This window comes from Pelmatolapia mariae, linkage group LG5 (genome assembly GCF_036321145.2).
Source record: "Pelmatolapia mariae isolate MD_Pm_ZW linkage group LG5, Pm_UMD_F_2, whole genome shotgun sequence".
Classification (NCBI taxonomy): Eukaryota; Metazoa; Chordata; class Actinopteri; order Cichliformes; family Cichlidae; genus Pelmatolapia; species Pelmatolapia mariae.
In genome coordinates this window covers 15170698-15190123 of record NC_086231.1, presented here as the reverse complement: position 1 = coordinate 15190123, position 19426 = coordinate 15170698, and the positions used below count along the sequence as shown (strand labels likewise).

General features: G+C 39.3%; 1 protein-coding gene across 1 annotated transcript; it reads left to right on the top strand.

The window, feature by feature from the left end:
- Positions 1–3: 3 nt before the first annotated feature.
- On the top strand, positions 4–19078 carry LOC134627927 (uncharacterized). Its single transcript, XM_063474417.1, has 9 exons — positions 4–11403; positions 12030–12097; positions 13538–13608; positions 13696–13833; positions 13926–14007; positions 16451–16565; positions 17648–17746; positions 17855–17931; positions 18044–19078. Exons 1-9 carry the CDS (start codon positions 4–6, stop codon positions 18129–18131), a joined length of 12138 nt encoding a protein of 4045 aa, XP_063330487.1. The 3' UTR covers positions 18132–19078.
- Positions 19079–19426: the final 348 nt, after the last annotated feature.

Genomic DNA, 19426 nt, shown 5'->3' with positions numbered 1-19426 from the left:
GAAATGGAAATTTTAACTCCTGAAATCAATAATCTGCAAGAGTGCAACCCTTGTAAAAATGAGATCAAGCTTGAAGAGATTGACAAATCTGACACGCAAAGTGAAGAAATCAAAGAAAACATGCATCCTGTGGCTCAACAGTCATCCAGTGACGTGCCAGATGAGGAGCCTTCAATTGTGTATTCTGTAACAGAAATACAAAGTACAGAAAGAGATGACAAGAAGTTGCTCAGGCAGGATGGAAGGTTACAGGGTAACAACTTGGTAAATGAGTCACATGTAGAATTTGAAGCTTTAGAGGCAGTCACACCAAACATAACCACAGATAAAAACAGCCCGGAACAAAATATTGAAGTCGTGTTCAGTGCTGAGCAGGAAACATTTTCATCATCAAAAGAGAAGTTGACTGCAAATGAGGATCCTTGTAGCTTATCTGAAGTTAGAGAAGCATGGCAATCAGAAGGTGCTATGAATAAAATACATGAAGTGAACATTAAGCCCATAGAAATACAGGACATGTACCAAAATCAGTACTCCTCTAAAATTCAGGGTATTGATGTCACGGAAAATGCTGTTACTCGCTCTGGAAACCCAGAAGACCAAACTGAAATGAAGGATACTCACTCGTCTGACATGAAAGTGAAAAACAATGTATTTCACACAGAGCAGGACAATGTTAATGAAAAACAATATGCATATCCTGCAAATAACAGACATCCGGAGGGCTTACAGAACGAAAATGAGGATAATCAGATGTATGATTCCAAGCAACAAGTGATCACTGACATAGCAGTTAGTTGGTTGGTAGCCACTGAAATCAGCAATACTAACAAGTCTCAAGTCATGGTGCAAACTGTTGATGAATCTGTGTCAAATAATTACATACTAAGTCAGCATCATAGAAAAGAAGGACATTTAGAAACTCTAACTGAGGAAAATGAGGACAGTGATGTTGATATGAGCAATGGTTCAGTACAAACTATACCATCTGAAGTAAATACTCTTTTGGAATCCCAACTTGAAAGCAATGATGTGACTTCAATTGAGCAAACCCACACTGTCTATGACTCCATTGGGAAAAGAAGAAAAATGGGATCCACTCGTAGAATAAAAGGAAGACAGCGTGACAAGGAATTTAAAGATGAAGATGCAATTGGTGATGAAACCCCTGAAACAACACAAATGTCAGCAACAGAGGCTACAACACCTGAAGAATTACTGCAAAGAAATGAGCATGATGTTTCTCTGCCTTTACCACATGACAGCTCCAGTTTTACAGTGTCTATACCTGCTTATTCTCCTGAGGTCCAGAACCCAACAGCAACAAGCCATCTTGAGATTAGCTTGAACTGTTTAATTCCTGAAAGGGAAAACCTTCACGAAAATCAAGATGAGCAAGATTTTAAAGTGGTTTCAGATAAACCATTGGACTCTGGGATGGAAGAAGTGGATGAATCTGAAACTGCTCTGCGTGAAGAGGTCAAAGATGCCAATCACTCAGATGAAACTGTCAGGAAAATGTATGAAGACGAGGTTGAAAGAACAGAAATTCAAGAAGTGCTGCAGAATGATTTCTCATCTGAAAATGTGATTGATGATGCCACAGAAAACTCTTCCTTTACTTCTGGAGACTTAGGCCAAACTGAAAATAGCAACACTTACCAGTTTCAAGTGATGGTGCAGAGTCCTGATGAATCTGTAACCAAAGTGGAAGTTTCTATGCCTGATGACAAACAACCTGAACAGCACTTTGTGACTCAGGAAAACGAGGAAGGTGACATTTCAGACAGCAAAGGTGGTGGAGTCTCTCCACAATCTCCAATCTCATTAGGAACTGCACCTTTTGAGTCCCAACTTCAGGACAATACTGTGAGCACAGATAAGCAATCCCATGCAGTCACTGAATCCAGGGGAAATAGAAGAAAAATGGGATCCACTCGTAGAATAAAAGGAAGACAGCATGATAAGGAATTTAAAGATGAAGATGCAATTGGTGATGAAACCCCTGAAACAATAGAAATGTCAGCAACAGAAGCTACAAGACCTGAAGAATTACTGCAAGAAAATGAGCGTGATGTGTCTCTGTCTTTGCCACATGACACCACCATGTTCAAAGTGTCTACACGTGCTTATTCTCTTAGCATCCAGAGCCCACCTGCAAAGAGCTATTCTGAGATTAGCCTGGACAGTTTAATTTCTGAAAGCGAAAACCTTAAGGAAGATAAAAATCAGACAACCTTTAATGTGATTTCAGATAAACCATTGGATTCTGTGATGGAAGAAGTGGTTAAATCTGAAACTGCTCTGACTGAAGAAGTCAAAGATCCTCATCACCCTGATGGCAACCAAGCTAAGCAGCACTTTGTGACTCAGGAAATTAAGGGAGGTGATGTTCCAGATACTAAAGACAGTGGAGTCCCTCTACAAACTCAACTCTTATTAGCAACTGCACCTTTTGAGTCCCAACTTCAGGACAATACTCTGAGCACAGATAAGCAATCCCATGCAGTCACTGAATCCAGGGGAAATAGAAGAAAAATGGGATCCACTCGTAGAATAAAAGGAAGACAGCGTGACAAGGAATTTAAAGATGAAGATGCAATTGGTGATGAAACCCCTGAAACAACACAAATGTCAGCAACAGAGGCTACAAGACCTGAAGAATTACTGCAAAGAAATGAGCATGACATTTCTCTGTCTTTGCCACAAGACACCTCCATGTTTAAAGTGTCTACACCTGCTTATTCTCTTGACATCCAGAGCCCACCTGCAAAGAGCTATTCTGAGATTAGCCTGGACAGTTTAATTTCTGAAAGCGAAAACCTTAAGGAAGATAAAAATCAGACAACCTTTAATGTGATTTCAGATAAACCATTGGAGTCTGTGATGGAAGAAGTGGTTAAATCTGAAACTGCTCTGACTGAAGAAGTCAAAGATCCTCATCACCCTGATGGCAACCAAGCTAAGCAGCACTTTGTGACTCAGGAAATTAAGGGAGGTGATGTTCCAGATACTAAAGACAGTGGAGTCCCTCTGCAAACTCAACTCTTATTAGCAACTCCACCTTTTGAGTCCCAACTTCAGGACAATACTCTGAGCACAGATAAGCAATCCCATGCAGTCACTGAATCCAGGGGAAATAGAAGAAAAATGGGATCCACTCGTAGAATAAAAGGAAGACAGCGTGACAAGGAATTTAAAGATGAAGATGCAATTGGTGATGAAACCCCTGAAACAACAGAAATGTCAGCAACAGAGGCTACAACACCTGAAGAATTACTGCAAAGAAACGAGCATGATGTTTCTCTGCCTTTACCACATGACAGCTCCAGTTTTACAGTGTCTATACCTGCTTATTCTCCTGAGGTCCAGAACCCAACAGCAACAAGCCATCTTGAGATTAGCTTGAACTGTTTAATTCCTGAAAGGGAAAACCTTCACGAAAATCAAGATGAGCAAGATTTTAAAGTGGTTTCAGATAAACCATTGGACTCTGGGATGGAAGAAGTGGATGAATCTGAAACTGCTCTGCGTGAAGAGGTCAAAGATGCCAATCACTCAGATGAAACTGTCAGGAAAATGTATGAAGATGAGGTTGAAAGAGCAGAAATTCAAGAAGTGCTGCAGAATGATTTCTCATCTGAAAATGTGATTGATGATGCCACAGAAAACTCTTCCTTTACTTCTGGAGACTTAGGCCAAACTGAAAATAGCAACACTTACCAGTTTCAAGTGATGGTGCAGAGTCCTGATGAATCTGTAACCAAAGTGGAAGTTTCTATGCCTGATGACAAACAACCTGAACAGCACTTTGTGACTCAGGAAAACGAGGAAGGTGACATTTCAGACAGCAAAGGTGGTGGAGTCTCTCCACAATCTCCAACCTCATTAGGAACTCCACCTTTTGAGTCCCAACTTCAGGACAATACTGTGAGCACAGATAAGCAAACCCATGCTGTCACCGAATCCAGGGGAAATAGAAGAAAAATGGGATCCACTCGTAGAAATAAAGGAAGACAGCATGATAAGGAATTTAAAGATGAAGATGTAATTGGTGATGAAACCCCTGAAACAACACAAATGTCAGCAACAGAGGCTACAAGACCTGAAGAATTACTGCAAAGAAATGAGCATGACGTTTCTCTGTCTTTGCCACAAGACACCTCCATGTTTAAAGTGTCTACACCTGCTTATTCTCCTGACATCCAGAGCCCACCTGCAAAGAGCTATTCTGAGATTAGCCTGGACAGTTTAATTTCTGAAAGCGAAAACCTTAAGGAAGATAAAAATCAGACAACCTTTAATGTGATTTCAGATAAACCATTGGAGTCTGTGATGGAAGAAGTGGTTAAATCTGAAACTGCTCTGACTGAAGAAGTCAAAGATCCTCATCACCCTGATGGCAACCAAGCTAAGCAGCACTTTGTGACTCAGGAAATTAAGGGAGGTGATGTTCCAGATACTAAAGACAGTGGAGTCCCTCTGCAAACTCAACTCTTATTAGCAACTCCACCTTTTGAGTCCCAACTTCAGGACAATACTCTGAGCACAGATAAGCAATCCCATGCAGTCACTGAATCCAGGGGAAATAGAAGAAAAATGGGATCCACTCGTAGAATAAAAGGAAGACAGCGTGACAAGGAATTTAAAGATGAAGATGCAATTGGTGATGAAACCCCTGAAACAACAGAAATGTCAGCAACAGAGGCTACAACACCTGAAGAATTACTGCAAAGAAACGAGCATGATGTTTCTCTGCCTTTACCACATGACAGCTCCAGTTTTACAGTGTCTATACCTGCTTATTCTCCTGAGGTCCAGAACCCAACAGCAACAAGCCATCTTGAGATTAGCTTGAACTGTTTAATTCCTGAAAGGGAAAACCTTCACGAAAATCAAGATGAGCAAGATTTTAAAGTGGTTTCAGATAAACCATTGGACTCTGGGATGGAAGAAGTGGATGAATCTGAAACTGCTCTGCGTGAAGAGGTCAAAGATGCCAATCACTCAGATGAAACTGTCAGGAAAATGTATGAAGATGAGGTTGAAAGAACAGAAATTCAAGAAGTGCTGCAGAATGATTTCTCATCTGAAAATGTGATTGATGATGCCACAGAAAACTCTTCCTTTACTTCTGGAGACTTAGGCCAAACTGAAAATAGCAACACTTACCAGTTTCAAGTGATGGTGCAGAGTCCTGATGAATCTGTAACCAAAGTGGAAGTTTCTATGCCTGATGACAAACAACCTGAACAGCACTTTGTGACTCAGGAAAACGAGGAAGGTGACATTTCAGACAGCAAAGGTGGTGGAGTCTCTCCACAATCTCCAACCTCATTAGGAACTCCACCTTTTGAGTCCCAACTTCAGGACAATACTGTGAGCACAGATAAGCAAACCCATGCTGTCACCGAATCCAGGGGAAATAGAAGAAAAATGGGATCCACTCGTAGAAATAAAGGAAGACAGCATGATAAGGAATTTAAAGATGAAGATGTAATTGGTGATGAAACCCCTGAAACAACACAAATGTCAGCAACAGAGGCTACAAGACCTGAAGAATTACTGCAAAGAAATGAGCATGACGTTTCTCTGTCTTTGCCACAAGACACCTCCATGTTTAAAGTGTCTACACCTGCTTATTCTCCTGACATCCAGAGCCCACCTGCAAAGAGCTATTCTGAGATTAGCCTGGACAGTTTAATTTCTGAAAGCGAAAACCTTAAGGAAGATAAAAATCAGACAACCTTTAATGTGATTTCAGATAAACCATTGGAGTCTGTGATGGAAGAAGTGGTTAAATCTGAAACTGCTCTGACTGAAGAAGTCAAAGATCCTCATCACCCTGATGGCAACCAAGCTAAGCAGCACTTTGTGACTCAGGAAATTAAGGGAGGTGATGTTCCAGATACTAAAGACAGTGGAGTCCGCCTGCAAACTCAACTCTTATTAGCAACTGCACCTTTTGAGTCCCAACTTCAGGACAATACTCTGAGCACAGATAAGCAATCCCATGCAGTCACTGAATCCAGGGGAAATAGAAGAAAAATGGGATCCACTCGTAGAATAAAAGGAAGACAGCGTGACAAGGAATTTAAAGATGAAGATGCAATTGGTGATGAAACCCCTGAAACAACACAAATGTCAGCAACAGAGGCTACAACACCTGAAGAATTACTGCAAAGAAACGAGCATGATGTTTCTCTGCCTTTACCACATGACAGCTCCAGTTTTACAGTGTCTATACCTGCTTATTCTCCTGAGGTCCAGAACCCAACAGCAACAAGCCATCTTGAGATTAGCTTGAACTGTTTAATTCCTGAAAGGGAAAACCTTCACGAAAATCAAGATGAGCAAGATTTTAAAGTGGTTTCAGATAAACCATTGGACTCTGGGATGGAAGAAGTGGATGAATCTGAAACTGCTCTGCGTGAAGAGGTCAAAGATGCCAATCACTCAGATGAAACTGTCAGGAAAATGTATGAAGATGAGGTTGAAAGAACAGAAATTCAAGAAGTGCTGCAGAATGATTTCTCATCTGAAAATGTGATTGATGATGCCACAGAAAACTCTTCCTTTACTTCTGGAGACTTAGGCCAAACTGAAAATAGCAACACTTACCAGTTTCAAGTGATGGTGCAGAGTCCTGATGAATCTGTAACCAAAGTGGAAGTTTCAACTCCTGATGACAAACAACCTGAACAGCACTTTGTGACTCAGGAAAACGAGGAAGGTGACATTTCAGACAGCAAAGGTGGTGGAGTCTCTCCACAATCTCCAACCTCATTAGGAACTCCACCTTTTGAGTCCCAACTTCAGGACAATACTGTGAGCACAGATAAGCAAACCCATGCTGTCACCGAATCCAGGGGAAATAGAAGAAAAATGGGATCCACTCGTAGAAATAAAGGAAGACAGCATGATAAGGAATTTAAAGATGAAGATGTAATTGGTGATGAAACCCCTGAAACAACACAAATGTCAGCAACAGAGGCTACAAGACCTGAAGAATTACTGCAAAGAAATGAGCATGACGTTTCTCTGTCTTTGCCACAAGACACCTCCATGTTTAAAGTGTCTACACCTGCTTATTCTCTTGACATCCAGAGCCCACCTGCAACGAGCTATTCTGAGATTAGCCTGGACAGTTTAATTTCTGAAAGTGAAAACCTTAAGGAAGATAAAAATCAGACAACCTTTAATGTGATTTCAGATAAACCACTGGAATCTGTGATGGAAGAAGTGATTAAATCTGAAACTGCTCTGACTGAAGAAGTCAAAGATCCTCATCACCCTGATGGCAACCAAGCTAAGCAGCACTTTGTGACTCAGGAAGTCAAGGGAGGTGATGTTCCAGATACTAAAGACAGTGGAGTCCCTCTGCAAACTCAACTCTCATTAGCAACTGCACCTTTTGAGTCCCAACTTCAGGACAATACTCTGAGCACAGATAAGCAATCCCATGCAGTCACTGAATCCAGGGGAAATAGAAGAAAAATGGGATCCACTCGTAGAATAAAAGGAAGACAGCGTGACAAGGAATTTAAAGATGAAGATGCAATTGGTGATGAAACCCCTGAAACAACAGAAATGTCAGCAACAGAGGCTACAACACCTGAAGAATTACTGCAAAGAAACGAGCATGATGTTTCTCTGCCTTTACCACATGACAGCTCCAGTTTTACAGTGTCTATACCTGCTTATTCTCCTGAGGTCCAGAACCCAACAGCAACAAGCCATCTTGAGATTAGCTTGAACTGTTTAATTCCTGAAAGTGAAAACCTTCACGAAAATCAAGATGAGCAAGATTTTAAAGTGGTTTCAGATAAACCATTGGACTCTGGGATGGAAGAAGTGGATGAATCTGAAACTGCTCTGCGTGAAGAGGTCAAAGATGCCAATCACTCAGATGAAACTGTCAGGAAAATGTATGAAGACGAGGTTGAAAGAACAGAAATTCAAGAAGTGCTGCAGAATGATTTCTCATCTGAAAATGTGATTGATGATGCCACAGAAAACTCTTCCTTTACTTCTGGAGACTTAGGCCAAACTGAAAATAGCAACACTTACCAGTTTCAAGTGATGGTGCAGAGTCCTGATGAATCTGTAACCAAAGTGGAAGTTTCTATGCCTGATGACAAACAACCTGAACAGCACTTTGTGACTCAGGAAAACGAGGAAGGTGACATTTCAGACAGCAAAGGTGGTGGAGTCTCTCCACAATCTCCAACCTCATTAGGAACTCCACCTTTTGAGTCCCAACTTCAGGACAATACTGTGAGCACAGATAAGCAAACCCATGCTGTCACCGAATCCAGGGGAAATAGAAGAAAAATGGGATCCACTCGTAGAAATAAAGGAAGGCAGCATGATAAGGAATTTAAAGATGAAGATGTAATTGGTGATGAAACCCCTGAAACAATAGAAATGTCAGCAACAGAGGCTACAAGACCTGAAGAATTACTGCAAGAAAATGAGCATGACGTTTCTCTGTCTTTGCCACAAGACACCTCCATGTTTAAAGTGTCTACACCTGCTTATTCTCTTGACATCCAGAGCCCACCTGCAACGAGCTATTCTGAGATTAGCCTGGACAGTTTAATTTCTGAAAGCGAAAACCTTAAGGAAGATAAAAATCAGACAACCTTTAATGTGATTTCAGATAAACCATTGGAGTCTGTGATGGAAGAAGTGGTTAAATCTGAAACTGCTCTGACTGAAGAAGTCAAAGATCCTCATCACCCTGATGGCAACCAAGCTAAGCAGCACTTTGTGACTCAGGAAATCAAGGGAGGTGATGTTCCAGATACTAAAGACAGTGGAGTCCCTCTACAAACTCAACTCTTATTAGCAACTGCACCTTTTGAGTCCCAACTTCAGGACAATACTCTGAGCACAGATAAGCAATCCCATGCGGTCACCGAATCCAGGGGAAATAGAAGAAAAATGGGATCCACTCGTAGAATAAAAGGAAGACAGCGTGACAAGGAATATAAAGATGAAGATGCAATTGGTGATGAAACCCCTGAAACAACAGAAATGTCAGCAACAGAGGCTACAACACCTGAAGAATTACTGCAAGAAAACAAGCATGATCTTTCTCTGTCTGTGCCATATCGTGAAAATTCCCTTAAAAATCAAAATGATGGAGATCCTAAAGTGATTTATGATAAACCAGTGCAGGCTGGGATGGAAGAAGTCAAAAAAGATCAGCACATAAAACTTTTACGGCAGGATGGAAGTTTAGCCAGCAATATTTTGTTAAGTGGAACAACAGAATGTACCATTACAGTTGAGAAAACAACTGACCAATCTAGCCCAAGAGAAAGCACTGAAGTTCAATGCAGTGTTGCACAAGAAACATTTTTAGCATCTCAAAATGTCTTGACTAGAAATAGGGAACAACATGAGCATTGCAACCCAACTGAGGTCACCAAAGCTAACCAGTCAGAGAGTTCATCAATGCATCAGACTGACTACAGCTCAAGTACAGAGAGTCACCAAACACCCTTATCTGAAACAAATATCTCTTTGGACTTCTACTATCAGGATAATTCTCAGGACATTACAGAAATTCACACAGGCCTCAGCCGTACAGGGAATAGAAAGAAAATGGGTTCAAGCCGAAGAAATAAAGGAAGACAGTGTGTCAAGGACCCTGATGCATACCAGGAACCTAAAGATGACATTTTAGAAAAACCCACAAGTAATGACAAACTCAGAACAGTTGAAATGTCACCAGCAACAGATATAACAAAGGAGGAAGAAGAAAAAGACCTCATATCCATGGACAAAGAAGTGCAGATTAGCTCAACAGCAAAAGAAGGCAAAAGTAAAGAAAAGTTGTTGGAGGAAGATGCATTTTTCTCACAGAATAATATGGATAGCAATACAGATGGACTTCTCAAATCTAACAAAGATTTCAATGAGGAAAATAAAGTTGTTCAAGATGCTATGAATTTAGATCAGCTTACAGGATGTGACACAATTACAAAGCACCTGATGCAATCACCACAAGCCTCAGTTTGTGAAGTTCCCTCAGACATGCAGCATATCTCGTATCATGCTGGCATCGAAGGCTCTAGCTCTCTGAAGGTGCTTGATAAAGAAGAAGCGTTGGAGGCAATGGATGCAAGCAATGGCCAGCAAGAACAAACTCAATCAGGTAACAGAATTACTTTGCAAATAAATCCAAAACAGAAGAAGAGAAAGATAGGTTCTACTCGCAGGAGTCAACTCAACAGAAAAAAAGAGGAAGAAACAGACAACACAGATGAAACCAAAGAAAGTGACTTTCACACCGAAGCTGACGTGAGGAATATTGACAAGATGGACGTGGGAGAGTTACCGTTAACTACAGATATACCACAAAATGAAACTGCACAACCGTTATTCTCTGCTGTTCATAAACAACAGGAAGCTGATGAAACCTTTTCTGTACCAAGCAGTACAGAGATCAATGTGATACCAGTAGTAGAAGATTTTAAGGCCCCTCTTCCTGAACAGTCTTCCTCTCTCCGTGAAGAAACTATCGGTCTGGTTACATGCGTTATCACAGGTGGTGTAAGAGAAGTTATTGTGGAGCCGCCACAGCTAGACAATTTTACAAACACTGAGACTCAAATAACCACTGTGGTCACGGGTAGAAGCAGACGCTCCATAAATCAGTTGCTGCCCCCAAATACCGAGGCTGCCACAGACACTGGCATAGCAGAAGAGAGCTTAGTGTCTTCTGGTGAGGCCAGGCAAAATACACATAGCGATGAGGAAAGGCCAGAGAGCATAAAAGTAGTACAAGATCAAGATGCTAGTGAGAAAAATCCAAGCAACTTGAATGAATTAGCTCATAATAAAACTCAAGAGATGAGGAGTGAAAGTCCAAATTTACATTTGAGCAACCGGAGAAGAAAGATGGGCTCCACCCGCAGGAATCTTGGATCCAGAAACAAAGAAGAGCTGCATCAAAAACAGGAGGTGGATAACGAAGCGAAGGAGACTGGAACAGACATCGGGGAAACTGAAAGTGTCTCCAGAATCAAAGAAGAAGCACTTCAGCTTCACACAGATCACAAAAACAATGATGGCGACCAAGGAAAACAGAAAGTATTTGAAACAGTGGAAATCAGCCCTCCGGGTCAGTCTAAATTCAAACCTCTGCCTGAGCAAACAGTTGAAGAGAGGCCTGTTTCCCAAGACCAGCTAGCAGAAACAGAGCATCACACTGCAAATGATCTCCTGTCTACATCCTTAAAAGATGATTTGGTGTCAGAATCAGCATCTGGAGGGAGGAGAAGAAAATTGGGATCTAACCGAAAGTCCCGTGGACATCAGCGTATAGAAGACCAAACAGGAGAGGGCACAATAATAGATGATCAAAGTGGGACAGATGCCAGAATTTCAGAGGTAAGCAGCAATGTTTTGGGGTTTTTGTTTTGTTTAATTTTATAGTATTTAGTAGAAATCTTAATTGTTTGCAATTTTTTCAAAACCTCATGCACAGACTACATTTAAATTTGACTATTAAATGCAATTCCTTATTGAACTTTGTTGTATTTATAATTCTATGCATAGTTGTGAATAGTGAATAGTTATTATTGGACAAGTGTTCTTTCACATGGGCAAGCCTACATTGTTATTTACACCCCATTTGCAGTAGACACTTTGCAAACTGGATTGTTTGTGGCAAGATCATTGTGACACAGGGAACTAAAAAGAGGAACCTGAGGTTTACATAGCATGTTTCACATACAGCAAACGAGAACATGTGTTCACCTTCTTCAGAAACCTGGCAGATAAGGGCTTTGAATGAGATCAGCAAATAATGGCTTTAAAGATGTCACAATAAATTATTATTATTGACAAAGAATGAGAAACCAGTATGTCAGATATTCCAGCTTCAGATATTATTAGGAGACGACTGATTACTAGATGATAACTAATCCAAGTAGAATAATTTGCACTTTCACATCATGAAATGAGTTTGTCATGCACATTTAGAAGCATAAAAAGCCCTACTTTTCTTTCTGCAGGTTGGAAAACGTGATAAGAAACCATCATCAGGCCCCTCAAAGAGTGAAGAGCACTCAAAGACTGTGAGGTAGGTCTAACACACAAATATTTTTAAAAAGGCTGGGGTTGTCCAGCTACCTAATTAGCTTTCAAGTCTTGGCTTTCCTACTTGACTTACTCACTGTAACTCATAGATAAGTCCAAATTTGTTACAATGTAGTCTGTTATGTGTTATACTGAATATTCATGTTCATATTGCATATATAGCAATGGACAATTGTAATATCAGTCACCTCAAAGTTCACTTTGTAACATCCAAAAGAAAATGTCCATGAGATTGTTGAAAACATTTTACAATTTGTTAATCTATTTGAGTCACATACAAAAGGAAAGTATACCTGTTTTTTTTTTTATTCTGAGCTTTTACACATAAAACATAATAACACTGTGTCATTATGTAGTTAACAAAAACTAAGCCAAAATTCAGAAGGAGTGTGTGTAAAACTAAGTAGACTTTTACACACACACCTTTATAAAGCCAGAAGTGTCCCTTTCCCAACGATTCCAAAACATTCAAGACACCTGCTAATCTTCCCAAAAGTGAACGTCCCAACAAATTCACCCCTAGGTCAGACCATGCAATGCCATGCTGCCAAGAGAAATCCTCTTCTCTCTAAAAAGAACATGGCAGCATGGCTGAAGTTTGCAATATTGCATCTGAAAAATCCACAGACTTCTCGAACAATGTCCTTTGCACAGATGTGACCAAAGTAGAGATGTTTGGCCATAATGCACATAAAATCCAGGCCTCAACGTAAATTAAATGTGGTAGCAAGACCTCATGAGAGCTGTGCATTAACAAATGCCTGCAAACCTCAATAAAAAGGAAGCAATGTCTGAAAGAAGAGCGGGCCAAAATTCCTTCACAGCAATGTGAGAGACTGATAAAGTCACAGAGAAAACAATTACTTCAACTTAATTCTGTGAAAATGCAGAATCATAGGGTGTATTTAGTTTTTTGCACACTGCTTCTGCATTTTGACTTAGTATTTGTTAAACTAATAATAGCATGGAGTAATATGTTCTGTGTTGTTGTTCCTCTGACGCTGTAATTAAAATAATTTAAGAACATGGTAATGACTGGATGATTTCTTGTTATGCCTTGATAAGGTAAAAACTTGTGTACCGCATGGTACTTTCTTTCTTTTTGCAAGCTTTAAAAATACAGTTATGCAGTTACTACTGTACACTAGCTTAGCAGTAGTGTATGCACTGTTTTCAGCTGACCTGCTTAGAGATGAGGTGTGAATGTCACAAGAGTGGTGTGGTTTAACAACACACAGCTTCCTCATCTCTATTGTTTTAAATAAATAATCACAAATCAAGTGAATGACAAAATTCCTTGTCAAATGTTCAGTGCACGGCAACTCAAATATGAGCTCGAGACATTCTGAAAACTGACCATTTCAACCTTGCAAATCCTTACGCTGTATATGTCATGAAGTTTGTTTGGTTGTCTTTTCCACAGTGAGAAGACTTCAGCCCAACCTTGTAATGCTGGAATCTTTCCTAGTAAAGAGAATCAAACATTTTCTCTGGGTAAGAAGATGATCAGTGCAGCTAACCAATAATTATAGGGAAACTTTACATTTAAAGATGATGTATGACCAGATATTTTAATTTCAGTTGATAATCCGGGAGTGGTAGACTCCAAATCAAAGCGCTACAATGTGGTGATGATTGGAGACAGCAGTGTGGGAAAGACCTCCTTCATGAAAAGAGCTCAAAGTGGGAAGTTTTCTTTAGATATACCTGCCTCAATCGGTAAGATCCTGGTGTTAATCTCACAATTAATCCTACTAATGTGTATGCACAGTGATGTACACTCTAAATATACACGTAAATATTGTTTATAGGCCTGGATTCGCTGATGTGGCCTGTTGTAGTAGATGGAAAGCCTATGATACTACAGCTATGGGACACAGCAGGTCAAGAAAGGTAAGTCTCAATTTTCCTCTTAGAATGAATCATTGAGACACATTTTTGATGTTTCACAGAACATTTAAATTATATATCACTAGCCGCTCTACATTTCTTTATATTTTGCGGATACCAGTAATCTGCTGTAGATTGGTTTGTAAGCCTGCCAGTTATTATTTGGCCCTCCATTTGTCCAGTTTCCTAAATTTATAAGGACACACAGCACACCATGCCAAGAAGTGACAAAAAAATTGGAAACTGGCAACTCTTTAGGAATCATGTTGTTGGTTAAAAAAAAGCATAACAGTTTTATTGACTGTCAAACTGTGTTATTTTTTGGCATTTTTCATAGATTCAAGTAAAGAAATGGGAACAAATTATGTTTTTCTGACAGGCTGCTAATAACAAAGTGTCCAAAGATACAATTTAAAATGGGTTCTTTGCTAAGTGTTTCCTTGCTGTAGACAAAACAATGTATCTCCCCTTGAGTCAGGTGCCATGTTATGCCATCTACGCTTGAATTATTCAAAGGTCAATTTTACGGTACAAGGACTGGACTAAGAATGAGTGAAAGAGTAGCCAATATCCAGGAAAAGGAAAACTTTGAAACACCTTCAGAAAACTGGAGAACTATTGCTCAAGACCACTTTAAGAATTACAAGAAAGTCCTTCCAGGCAAAATATAAAGAAATGAGGGGTTTATCAAGACTTTTGCACAGTTTTGTTGCTGAAAGAAGCCATATTGGAGAGAATACATTTAACAGGTTTTTTGAGTTTTTATTAATGTTTTTTCTAGTCTGTTTTGAACAGTACATATATTATAATGTACGTAGGTGATTAGCTCACAGTAGGCTGCCTGTAGGAGAATAACAAATATCACAGTCGTCAGTGTGTTACGTATGACAGTATCAAAGTCCAACTTGTCTGACTTTTCACAGCCCTGGAATTCAGGTTATCTTTTACATTTCACGTTAGTTAAATTCTGTAAATGAGCAACTTGTCTGAGTATAAAAACACTGGGAGCAACACGTCTGCATTTCTGTGACGTCATAAAGACAAAAAGCACAGTTTGTCCATTAAAGTGCGTCAATTATCTAGTCGAAATTCTGAATTCTGCCCAGCCTTGTGATTTTCTCCTTCATAGCATGGGTTTGTCAGGAGTAGAATTAAACCAGGTGGAAAAAGCAAAGATGACTTCATAATGAGTGCAAAAAGTCTATCCTTCTAATAAAGCAAGAAAAATTGCAAACCCTGTGCATGACAGTTCATGTCTGCTTACTCATTTCTATCATACTGCTCATAAAACTAAATGTTAACTACAGACTTGGATGCACGAGTCCCAAACTACAATACAGCGACATATCCTGAAGGAAACATACATATCCAGAGAGAGAGGAAAAAAAAGAAGCAAATTTCTATATCAAGGTTTTCTAAACAACTACTGCTTTTTGGAGTTTGTTTGAGCCAGACTTGAACAGTTTTATATCTGTTTTGTAAATAAAGCCAATCATCAGAGAAGACGCCATCTCTTTTTTAAAGGTACAGGCTATTATTTTGTGGTTTATGATGTCCTGAATGTTGTGCCACATGCAGTCTTGCTGTTCTAGGGAGTGGCTGTGTTTTTTTCAGTGTGTAGATAAACTTCCCCGATGGCCAAGGACACGCTGTCCCGCTGTTCCGAAGCCTGACAAGGAAGGCTTCCATGTAGGCGACACCCAGTGTTCAAAGCAGTCTGTACACCTTGGAATTCAACCAAGATCTGCAGTTACTACATGTAACAGTGTTTACTTAAGTAACACTTGCTTTTGTAGATAGATACAGTATAGCAGCCAATTTCAACATGTAACAGACAATATGCTCAGATCAGAGTCTGTGTATTTAAAGACTGCTCAAGTGTAACTGGTTTCAGAACTGGTTTGGCACTCCTCAATAATGTTTTGTATTCCAGGATACAATGCAGATTTTGTTCCAGTGACAGAGGTGGACTCAACACGCATGCAATTTAAAGATGCTCACTTTTAACTGCAGATTTTAGGCAGACTCGTGTTGGATAAGTTCAATTAAAAAACATAGCAAGAGTGAGAAAGCGCTTGAGACATGCAGTTCCCCAAGAGTTTGCAAAAAGCCTCCTTAATGTCAACAATAAAGTGAAGCTTATTCCAACTCTTCACCTAATGGGCAGGCTTCTAAGATCTATTTATTTTATTTTTGCTACAAAAACATCTGGATTGACATTTACTTGTTCAAGGAGGGAAGTCTGAGACATGGGTGCATCTTGAAAAATATGTTCAGGGTAGCCTCTGCAAAATGCATTAAATGACAAATTTGTGACATTAACTTTTGAGTGAATGTGAGGAAAGTAATTAGAATGTGCTACAGTATGCAGAGCTAGTGTCTTCCTGGTTTCAAAAAGGAAGTATTAATAGATCACCTCTGATGTCATGCTTTTCTGTCTTTAAAGGTTTCACAGTATCACTAAACAGGTCTTCCACAGAGCCCAGGCCTTTCTCTTGATGTATGACATCACCTCCACCAATAGTTTTTCCGCAGTCAGTTACTGGGCAAACTGTATTCAGGTATGTCTTCCCTTTCAAACTTCAACACCTATTTTTTAAACAGATGTTGAAATAACTAGTTAAACATGCTATGTTGTCAAAACAGTAATTTACTTTTATATTCATTTAGTGTATTTGGTTCTAATAGGCGGGGCTACACTGGCCACTTCATTAGCACACCTGTTCATCTGCTTCAAAAAAAAGGAATGAGCTAAGCACATGCGAGTGCATTAATGTATGTAGACATAGTCAAGACTACCTGCTGATGTTCAAACAGAGCATCAGAACAAGGAAGAATGATGATTTAAGTGACTGTGAACATGGTTGTTGGATCTATTTCAGACACTCATCTACAATAAACTTTTCTCTCACAACCTGCCTTGTTGCAAGAGATCAGAGAATGGTCAGGCTGCTTCAATCTGATAAGCAGGCAACAGTAACTTTAAAAAAAAATTTACAAATAACCACCATAAGGTATGCAGAAGAGCATCTCTGAATGCACAATACTTATCAGCTTTGAAGGAGAAGGGCTACAGCAGCAGAATAACCCACCGGGTGCCACTCCTGGCAGTTAAGAACAGGAAATTGAGGCTACATTCACACAAGCTCATCACAGTTGGTTAACGGTAGTCTGGAAAAACGTTGCCTGGTCTGATGAGTTTCGATTTCTGCTGCAGCATTCGTATGCTGAGGTCAGAATTTGGTGTAAATGACATGAAAGCATGGATCAGTCCTGCCTTATTCAGGCTGGTGGTGGTGTTTAATGTTTGGGGTTTTTTGGCAAACTCTCTGGGAAATGTTTTCAGTGCCTTGTTGTATCAATGCCAGGAAAAATTAATGTTGTTCTGAAGGCAAAAAGGGGTCCGATGGGGGGTACTAACAGGTATACCTAATAAAGTGGCCTATAAGTGTGATACTGAAGTGTGTATTTAAAACAGCAGCACATATTTTGATTATTAGTAGAAAAAAGTATTGATAAATCTTAAACATCAACTATTTATAGTGGACGGGACGTGAGTGTCTGAAACAGTTTAACTAGCCTGCAAAGTTAGACTAGTTTGTAATAACATGTGCAGATTATCAAAATAATTCCTGTTCTGCAGGAGTCTGCTGCTGAAAATGTGACTGTTTTGCTTCTTGGAAACAAGAGCGACTGTTCTGAACGACGGGTTAAAACTCATCAGGGGGAAATTCTTGCTAAGGTGCGAATATGTTGCATTACACCCACTCATGAAACAGTCACATTCAGTTCAGTAGTTTTAATGATCAAAACACCCACAGTGAGTGCAGATATTCATTCAACTCCACAGGAATATGACTTCGAGTTTATGGAGTGCAGTGCTGCCACAGGTGAAAACGTGATCCAGTCTTTGGAAGTTGTAGCCAGGTATGTATATAATTGTATTGTTTTTCCTCTAAAACCACATATTTTAAGATATGCCCTGTAAAGTCGACTGCTGTGTCATCAGCTGATTGCACTGTTGCTGTGTTGTTGCCAGGAAGCTGAGTCAAAGAATTGACTCAAGAGAAGAAGCCACAGTGTTGCACAAAGAGCCAGAACAGAAAAAAAGCTCAAGATGTTGCTGAACAAATGTGTTTGTCTTTAAAAAAAAAGAAAAGAAAAAAAAACAAGACAAGTGGTGAAATCCTGAAAACAAGAACACGCTGTACTCATCTGGCTTTCTTGTAACTCAGTGCATTATATTATATTACTTGTATTACATGTCTGCATATTTTCAGTGTCGTTATATTTAGATATACAATTATTTCTTCAAAGGCCTTATATTAGAATAGTAGTTTATAGTTAGTAGTGACCAAAGTTATATAGTTAAAAAAGTGAAGGCTTTTTCAGTGTTTGCTTAATAACTACCCAATAATTTAATGCATATACAAGCTTACTGTATTTAATTATATTTGCACCGTGTGTGTTTTATCTTGCAATATGACAATTTTTGTGCAATATTGTGCAACTTCAAATAATTTCAAATCACATGATTGACATTTTTCCAGATGAAGCTGTAACAACTAAAATCACAAGTTTAAGCTTTTAGTTACAATTTCACAAAGTTCATCTCTGTTGTTGTACATCTACTAAATGTTTAGTCTACACCCTCTTCACTTTATGGATTTACTATACTGAAATTTAATGTAAATGTGTATATAGTATGATTAATTTAAACAGGAGAATACCCCATTCAGATATTTCCAGAGATCAAGAGAACATGTGACCTAGAGCAAATCTAGTACAGTGGTAAATAATTATTATATTAAATATATATTAAACATAATTATACTTGCTTTTTTGTGATTTTGTTTAGCCTTTCTTCTAAGTTGGCATTCATCTTAATTCAGTCATCACAACTGTCAGGTCTGACACATAATTATGAATAAACATTACTCCCCTATAATTATAGTGCCAGTGACATGATCAACAGTTATATATGTAAATGTATTTTTATGTTCCCGTGCATATCCTTTGTGACCAAGTAGCTTTAAACCAATTGTTTTAATGGCGTGTCTCATGATTAATAAATCTCCAGATAAACAACGTCTGCTTGTGTACTTAATTTGTGCCCTTGTGGAAGTTATAGGTTTCCAGACTGACAAAGACAACTGTGTTAGCAGTGGAACAACAAGTCCAACAATGGTATGAAGAGCATGTCAACAATGGCGCCACTGCAATAATCTCATATAGTCCCAAAGGAGGTGTTGTGGGAAAGAGAACTGGACTGATCCCATGTTTTTCATGTACCCACCTATGAGAAGTTCAGTTGAGTAATGTGGTTATTTCTGTTATTTCTGTTTCAGGCTTAAACATGTTAAAAACAACAACAACAACATCAAACTACCTGGCAATGGTAGATTTTTCTGCTATTGCAGAT